The following is a 9567-nucleotide window of genomic DNA, read 5'->3' as shown; positions in this document are numbered from 1 at the left end:
AAGAACACGTGGTTTTCATTTGAGACCCAAGGTTTACACATCCTGTATTCCTAATGTTGCTTCAGCCATTTTGCCCCAAAAGTGTTTGTGTCACAGACGTCGTCGGCAGTTACTGTCTTTCTGTCTGAAACAGTTTGTATTTTTTTTTTAAAGATTTGGAGTTATCAACTTTTTTTTTTGGTTATGTAACTAAGTTTTGCCAAAATTAAAAGATTCTACACAAAATATTTTTCTTCTTCTCTTGTTTCACATTTTATCAAATTCTTATGAGGACATTATTCAAAAGAAGTAACAGATATTAAGATTTTCTATATACTGGAGTTAATGTCTTATTTTGTACAGTTTTTTTTTTCATTAAAATGTTTCTCTTCCATCCCTCAGTGAGTTTTCTTTTTAGATATTTAACAGATGCCTAATCTGAGCGCCTGCACATGTGTAGCTGTAAAACCACAAGCTGACTTCAACACGGATCTTAAGTTTCACATCGAGCACAATTTGTAGACCTGCACGTTTTTGTTTTGTTTTTTTGTAGAAATTATAACAGGCAAAGTTGTATACATTTGATCACAGTTGGAATAAGCCAGATGGGTCCAGTTTCATGCAAAAAAAAAAAGTTTATGATGATGTCTAATACAAAATTCAAACAGACATGTACATGCAGAGGAAATAATCTTTAAAAGACATGGAGAAGGTACAAAACAGATCATCCATTGGTTAAAGTTGCAAAACACTTTCATTTTCAGTCAAAATGTTTCTAATCCTCCTTGGAGTTATTTTTGTGAAATAAAAAAAAATGGCAAGCACATTTCTGTTTTCAGATAAATAGTTTGATGTGGTTACAAGGACGGCTTCTGCTACTGGTGCTGCAGCGTTACAATGCTGTGGTTTAGACTATTGCCTGCCATCAATGACGGGTGAACATTTGTTTAGAGTTTGCATTTATGCAGTAGGAGTTTGATGTATACACTATAGTTGTACAATAGAATGCAATTCATTGGTACCTCAGTAACACTTATAAATATGCATTTTTGACAAGTTATTGATGTAACGTAAATTTAAAGGCTGATATTTATGGTGTCATGTTAGACTGTATATTATCCTAGAGGCTGTTGCTTTGTACAAGAATTCATTATATACACTAACTACTACAGTTAGTACTTCACAATATAAATATGGAACTGTATACAAAGCTAAAAGCAATATGCCCCAATTACCATAAGGTTAAACTAGCAATTTCTTCACGTCTTTTTTTTTTAAAGTGTTTGAACTAAAAGGTTAGTATGTGTTCAAAGTTTGAAACAGCACTGTGAAGTTACGAGGTAATAAGAAATTTTACATGAGAAATAGGTGAGGAAACACAGTCAAGTACCCTGAACTGCCCTCACCGAGGGTAAAAAAAAACAAACCAAAAATAAAAACCAAAACCATAGTTTTATATCCTGCAAAATAGCTCATGTGTCGTCAGAGAAACGTGACTTGTATACTCTCAGGAATATGTTGAATAATTTAAAATTACATTAAGCTATATATTAAGATGCATCTAACCTTATAGTTGCTAAAAAAAATAAATCACAAGATTGCAATACCTTAGCCACTACAAAGTTCATTTCTCACTGCTCAAGCAGAATATTTCATTGTTGCAGTAGAAGATGTTTTTTTAGTAGTGCATGACGTTCTCTTGTGCTGTCTTCATCATAACAGCCAAACTGTCATCCACAGTTTCATAGTCGTGGTCACTGTCCACATCTTCAAAGTTAGGCATGATCACTGGAGGAAAGACAGTTTTTTTTTTATTATTATTAATACTGTATTTCACAATATTCTTATATCATCTATACTGTAATTTATAATCCAACACACTGTGGATGTCTTCTCTTTCAGAAAACTATGAAAATATGTGATTTTATGCCTGTTTTTAAACATCCACACACTACATACACCACCCATTCCAGGTTTTCACTTCACTTTCTGATGCAGCCATTTGAAATGACTAAACACATTTCACTTCTATAGTAAGAACTTGACCACAGCTTGTGATCATAGGTCAGAGAGCTTTGGGTAGTGACAGAAAGAACAAGACTTCGGATACAAGCGGCAGAAATGAGCTTCCTCCAAAGGGTGGCTGGCCTCTCCCTTAAAGATAGGGTGAGGAGTGCAGCCATCCAGGAGGGGCTCAGAGCAGAGCTGCTGCTCCTCCACACCAAAAGCAGCCAGTTGAGGTGGTTAAGGCATCTGACTAGGATGCTTCCTGGGCACCTCTTGGGTGAGGTGTTCTGGCATGTCCTACCAAGACGAGTTCTGGGGAAGACCAGGACACGCTGGGAAAATTATATATTTTATATATCTGGGAATGCCTCAGTGTTCCCCTGGATATGCAGATATAGGTTGCTGCCCCCAGATATGCAGGAGAAAATGGATGGATGGTAAGAACTTATTCTGAGACACAAAAGGCTGAGGGGCAGAATGTCATGCAGGACCTTATTAAAGTGCCATTGTGGATTTTTATTATCTGAGGAAAAATTTGAATTAGAATTATTAGAAATAATGATGACAAGTCATTTTCAGTCTGCTGGACATGGTGTTTACTGTCTGTGGTTCATGGGTGTTAAAAGCAGATTGGGCCACTGAAGAGATTGTGTGGTAAAGAGAGGAAACTTCTTCAAAGGGAGGCCTGTAGGATATATTATTTGCACACAGTGTATCCTCAAGGAACAAATAAGGAATTATTTTGTTGTTTTTTTTTATGATCCAAGGGGCAATTAGTTTATGAATACACATATTCTTCTAAATAAACGTAAATGTCTCTCTCTCTCTATATATATATATATAATTGTATTGCACATTACTTACAGAATAAGATATTTTGTATTTTTCTTACAATTTATATAGATAATTTTTCATTACTATCCACTTAATGTTCAGTATTTGGTTATGTGTGTATGTACACAATATGACAAAAGTACTGGGCCACATGCATGTTAAACCTACAGGAAGTGCTCAGCCCATGCCATGAAGAACTGTCATCTCAAGCCTCAACAAATACAGACCTGTGGCACTGACGTCTGTCATCAAGAAGTGCTTCAAAAGACTCATCCTCAAGCCTGCTTACCAGAGTTCTATGACAAGAACCAGTTTGCCTACAGACCAAACCGGTCCACTGAAGATGCCATCAGCACCCCACTCCACACTGTCCTAACCCACCTGGAGCTCCCAGGCACTTTTGTCAGGCTCATTGACTATCATCATCCCCAACATCCTAACTGAGAAGCTGGGCACCCTAAACTTCTCCCCCCAAATCCACTCCTGGATCAAGGACTTTCTGACCAACTCCCCACAGGTTGTGAAGATGGGTCAGATGACCTGACCTCTACAGCCAACACATCTATGCTCATCAAAAAAGCTCAGCAAAGGCTCCAATTTCTGTGGGTGCTGTGGAGGTGTCAGCTAGAGGAGAATCTGCTTTTGTCTTTTTACGGGGCCACCATTGAGTTAGTATTGACACGCGGCATTATGGTGTGGTCTGCTGCCTGCTCAGCAGCAGACAGGAAAGCTCGGGAGAGAGTAACCAGGATGGCAGAACAAGTAATTGTCAGCCCTCTGCCCACCCTGGAAGACATCGCTAGCTCCTGCGAGCTTTGCCGGGCCAAGAAAATTTCCATTCACCCCGGCCATGTACTGTTCAACTGTCTGCCATCAGGCAAACGGTTCAGGTCCCAGAAATGCAGAACCAACAGACTGGTGTCTGTAGTTCTGTGTGCAAATGCCTTTCCCCTCAGTAATTATTGCAATATTCTCCTCCGTCAATACCTCAAAACCTTGTGCAATGCAACCCATGTGCAATACAATTCACATTATTTGTTAATAGATATCTATTTAACAGGTACCCTCCCTTGCTTTTCTATTGTATTTTTATCTTGTTCTTACACACATTCACCCGTTCACACAGACACACACACACACTCTTGTATTATATATCCTTGTATATATTTATTTTTAGCTTTATATTTATCTATCTATCTATCTATCTATCTATCTATCTATCTATCTATCTATCTATCTATCTATTACTGTAACACTTCTTGTAACGCACTGACCAGCGGCAGCTGTATGCTAGAGTTGATCGGGAAATATCTAAGAAGGAAGAAATTTTACACACACACTTGCTGCAACAGTGTCATTCTATAACAGTATCACACTCAAATTCAATGAGTTATTTAGGACAATCCATCCAGGACCGTCTTACTGTGACGCAACAGTGCTAACCACTACACCACCATGCTGGCCTTAGAATGAACCAAAAATGATTTCACAAATTATTGTTAATGACTGCAAAAGCAGACTGTGCAGCTAGATGCTAGATTTTACACAGCTGTAGCAATGGGACTGAAAACACCCAAATCCAAAGATTAAGAGGTGGGGCCCAATGCGTTTGTCCATATAGTGTATTTAAGTGGAGTTGATTTTGACACACACTTCTTTAATCTCTTAAGTTGTTAGGACAGAACAAATTGTTACTGTTATGTGCTTCTAGTGGAATTGATGAATCAATGATTTTTGTCACCTGTGTTCACCATAGGCTGGGTCCAGGTGGTGGTTTAATAACGGGTCTCTCCAACATTTGTCTAAGAGATACTGAGGAAAGCCAGAGGCTGCAACATACACATGTGCTAATGTTCTCAGTGTTTTTGGAGACTTTATATCGACCCTTTCACCATGGTGTCATGGTGCACAGTTTTTGTCTGATGAAGCTTATAGTTAGGGCTGGATCAGGTGACCCTGAACCACCCCTTAGGTACACTGCTATAGGCCCAGGCTGGGGGGTTCCCATAATCCACTGTTTCTTTTTATTCACCTCTTTTTGCTCTGTTTTTACTTCACGCTGCATTTAATCATTACTTATTATTAATCTCTGTCTCTCTTCCACAGCATGTTCCAACCGGTCTCAGCAGATGACTGCCCCTCCCTGAGCCTGGTTCTGCCGGAGGTTTCTTCCTGTTAAAAGGGAGTTTTTCCTTCCCACTGTCACCAAATGCTTTCTCATAGGGGGTCATTTTGACCGTTGGGTTTTCTCTGTAATAAAACTGAATTGAAATGAATTTTAAATGTCTTAAATTTAGAGACAGTCGTGCAAATACTGTTACGGTACCATAAATATAGAAAATGTGTATTAGTCCATGACTGCAATAAATCCCCAGCAGAAGCACCAAATGCTAATTCCTGAGTACGTTTGAGAAGAAACAAAACAGTGGCTGTTTGTCTTAAATTAAGAGAGCCTCACCTTTTTTGGTAGACTCTCTCATTTGTACGTAAGTGTTTGGCAGTGCCTTGCCTGCGGTTAGTTCAGCTGCTGAGTGCTTTCGGGGTACAAGTGGTGGGGGTTCATCTTCTTCATTAGTCTGCACAAAGGAAAAAAAAAATTCTGTTTTATTACATGCATGACTTCTTCACCACAGCAAAAAAAAAAAAAGTGGAAGCATCAGTGTGTTATTTTTGCTTTGTTCATTTCCTGAATGTCACATTATGAGAACGAGTTTTGAGACAGTCTGTGTCTGGGGGGGGGGGGGGGGGTTTCAAGATAAACCTGAGATGATAAGAAAACTTTAACAACAGCTGAACTATAAAGTCGATAATAATAGCTTTTGAGAATGTGATGCATGCACGAAAAGTCACACTTACAGGAGGTGGTGGAGCGGGGGGTCTCTTTTTGTTATTCAGAGTCAAATCGCTGAACTGTTTGGTTGGGATGCTTTTGTCCAATTGATGTTTGGACTTGTCTGCCTTCTTTGATTTCTTTGATGCTTTTGATTTTTTGGGAGGTGCTGAGGATGACATGTTTCGCTTTGGTGGTCGAGGTGGAGGATCCGCATCTGAGTTACCCAGTTTGCGAAACTCATAAAAGAATGTGTCTGCCACTTCAGTAACTCTTTCCACTTGGCACTTGGGGGGTTGATCTTTGGGCCATGGGAGGGAGTCTTTGGTAAAATAGACAGACATTGAGAGCCACTGAGTTGGGATCTCGAAACAGCAGTCTGGCCTGTCTACAAGACTTGCCTGAATGGTGGGCTCCAACATAGCCGCCTCTATTCGGAGACATGAAAACCCAAAAAGTGGATCTTTCTCAAGTTCTGTATCACGGCCCACCACTTTAACATCCAGAGGCAAGCTAAACTCCTTCCCCAAGTCACTGAGTTTGTACTTCTTGTTATCACCGAGTACTTCCACAAAGTGACCCTCCATATAAAGAGGCAGAAAAATCTCCTCCTTTTCATCCTTCTGTTGGACCTCATCTGTTTCATCATCGTCATCGTCATCCTCATCGTCTGACTCTTGAAGGCGATGACACAAAAGAGCCTCGACGGACTGCTTCTGCCCCACTTGGCCTTCACAGGGCAACACCATCCTGTCACAGCGCACAACCTCTAGCTGTTCCCCCACGCTGAGGGCAGGCAGGCCCTCCTCTTCAACTTCCTCACAGTTCCTAGTCACGCTGACCTTCAGACCTGGTGAATGGATTGAAGCAACATACAACTCATATGCTGAATTAAACTCTCGTGGCCGTCTCCGAAATCGTCCGCCATATTGCTGAGACACCAGGAAGTACTGTGGTGTCTTCCTGCTTTTCACAGTGGATAATAAAATCATGGGTGAGGTCCCTTTTTTGTGGAAAATGAGGCGCCCATTTTTGCGGAGCTCCGGCAGCCAAGCGCACTTGAACAGGGAGCGTGTCTCTGGGTCTTCTATGATCTCCACCACTCCAGGGAATGATTCATGCGGCTCAGCGTGAACTTCACTCAGAGAAAGAGGAACGATAAAGTTCACATCTTTACACAGCTCAGTGACATCGACCACATCCACTTCTAAGCTGGATGGGAACTTCACCACATTCTTCCTCACTGTAGAAAAATGAAAGAAACATTTAGAAAGCATTAACGTTAAATGAAGTGAAACTAGAATGCAGAGTATGGCTTACTATCACTGTGATGCATACTGGCAAGAAAGTTAGCAAAATGTATAAATTTTGTTACATCACAGTTAACTGTATTACAGTTATAGTCACATCACATCGTATAGATTAATTTATTTTATTGCTATGCTGATGCATTTCAAAATAGCATTAACTTTAACTAATCTACATACTATGAGATGACATATGTCATGTGATTGTAATATTTTAATCTGCTCGCTGATTAATGTAGTGGTGAAATCAAAAATTCATGAATTTTCAGCTGAAGTTGAAGTTCCTCAAAATTGCATTAACACAATACACAGTGTCGCTTAAGCACAAATATGTTAACATCTGATTAACATTATTTTTGAACAATATTTAAAAAGTTTGTTATTCTTACAGTTCATGAGCGCCTGGACATGGTATACTGGACTGAGGATAAGAGGCCGATCACACTTGGCAGCATTGACGAAGCGAAACCTTCGGCTACGCAGGGAGGGCGAGGACATGATCTCCCGCAGGGTGAAGCGCTCCTCACTCTCACACTCAAAGAAGGTCCCTCGGGAAGAAATAGGGATGCACACTTCAGCTGAGGCTTCTTGTTGTCCTCGAACAAGGCAGCGCACTTGATCCTCTTGACCCTCGTGCCGCTCAACAGAGAGCACAGTCAAAGCTCTCCCTGCCCCCAGAGTTAAATTGCCAAAGGTCATCTTGGAGTGGCTGGTGAAGGTGAAGGGAAGGCAGGAGTCAAGGCCTACTGGTCTCAGGCTTACCATCTCCTCTACTGTACTGTATGGCATCTCCTCTGGAACAACCTTGAACAAGCCTGAGAAACAACAACAACAACAAAAAGTCACTGTGTTAGTGCTACAAAACAAATTTAACCATGCTCGCTAGAATTTACATCATACCAACCTGTGTGCGAGATGGGCAACTCAAATGTTTCACTGTTTGCGACATCTTCACAGGAAACTGATAGTAGCTCAATGTTCGTGACCTTTACTAGATCCCCCGTGGAAAAGCATACTTCACTCCCAGAAATTTCATATATAGAACCTGGAACAGAAAGTAAGAAACTGACCCATGAAGGAACAAAAATGACCAACATTCAGCAAAGATTTCATAATGAGCACACGAACACACACGCGCTACTGTGTTTCCAGTTGTGAGCCATGAGCAATACAACAAATGCTCACTGTCTTGCTTTGACTATAATAACTTCCCGTTTAGGATTTTAAAAAGGAAGGAATGTATATTGTAAATATAAATTTTGCAAGAGATAAAGACAGACACAGCACAGCAAAGCAAAGCAGATCCAATGCAGTAATCTAAAATCTCATCAGCTTTGTCGCCATTCACACTCACACACTTTTTGTCTCACTGAATAAAAGAATTAAGAAGAAGAAGAAGAAAAAACTCACCTTGGAAATATACTCCAGAGCAAACTTGCAGAATTCGTGGTAGGCAGGTATTGTCCAATGAGGCAATGAATTCCTGAAGTGGCACAGCAGTGCTACCTGCCATCACTGCTGCCTCTGTGTGTGTGCAATCAAAAATGAAGGCAGACAGCAAATGACAAGCACAGCACAAAACGGGGGTGGCTTCTCAGTTAAAAACCACAAAAGTGAATGAGGAAGTTACAGGATCTCTTTGCACAACTTATGCATTCACACACTGAGAAAAAACAAGTGTCGTTACTGTGGAGATGGTAGATAAAGTATGAAAATCATCTGTTTTTTTTTTATTTACAACATAAAGCTGGCTATCAACAAAATCAAATAAGACCTTTTTAAAATCAAATAAGAGTTTTTTATGTTTCTTAAATGTTGCGTGTCTGTGGGTGAGAATGTGTATATGAGAGAGAGAGAGAGACAGAGTGAATGAGAGACAGTGAACTGCAAATTGCAATTGCAATTTTGCAGTGTGAACATGGAATACTTCTTATTTCGTGTTTGATAGTCAAGCTTTTCTTTTTATTGTTGTGTTGTTGTGTGTTCTGGCCAAAATCAGTGTTTTATATTGCATAACAAGTGTGCGGGCAGATTGCCCAAGACCTAAATAAATAAATTATGGTTGGTAGGACACTAATATTTCATTTATTTATTTACGTGTGTACGTGTACGTGTGTGTGTGTGTGTGTTCAGACTCTTCGTGATATCTATTTTAGCTGTGCGCGGTCTTTCTCTCTCAACGCATCCTGCTCCTGGTACTTTTCAAAGCCTATGACACATTTTTGACACATATGGGAAACTTACTCTCTGCTCAAAATACCAAAACAGAAGGCGACATCACCCTCCCTCCTTAGCTTTCTTCTGCAGCAAGGAGAGGGTAGATATCCTCCCACCTCTGTGACATGGCAAGGCAGGGAGCGGTTTTTAGCATTTGAGTCAACTCACAGTTTCCAAGAACCACAAAAAGAGCAGTGTTTGACACAGACCTCGCTCAGACCACGTATTAGTCCCCATGCGTCAGATTCATACTTCCCGAGACCCACAAGTTATTTCAAATCATCAGCTCCTTACAGCAACAAAAGATGTTTTTATTTTATTTTATTTTATTTTATTTCTTGGCGTCACTTTGTTACCAAAGACAGTAGAGTATAGGGACCCCTACTGGTTCTT

The 9567-nt window shown here is 40.3% G+C and overlaps 1 protein-coding gene across 1 annotated transcript; it reads right to left on the bottom strand.

Moving 5' to 3' along the window:
- Positions 1-650: 650 nt before the first annotated feature.
- Positions 651-9476, bottom strand: themis2 (thymocyte selection associated family member 2). The gene is made up of 7 exons (XM_030750363.1): positions 9384-9476; positions 8368-8481; positions 7862-8002; positions 7347-7772; positions 5677-6893; positions 5279-5396; positions 651-1767 (listed from the first exon to the last, which is right to left on the bottom strand). Exons 1-7 carry the CDS (start codon positions 9409-9411, stop codon positions 1658-1660), a joined length of 2154 nt encoding a protein of 717 aa, XP_030606223.1. The 5' UTR covers positions 9412-9476; the 3' UTR covers positions 651-1657.
- Positions 9477-9567: the final 91 nt, after the last annotated feature.

The sequence above is a fragment of the Archocentrus centrarchus genome, chromosome 16 (genome assembly GCF_007364275.1).
Source record: "Archocentrus centrarchus isolate MPI-CPG fArcCen1 chromosome 16, fArcCen1, whole genome shotgun sequence".
Lineage (NCBI taxonomy): Eukaryota > Metazoa > Chordata > Actinopteri > Cichliformes > Cichlidae > Archocentrus > Archocentrus centrarchus.
This window is presented reverse-complemented; position numbering and strand designations above follow the sequence as displayed.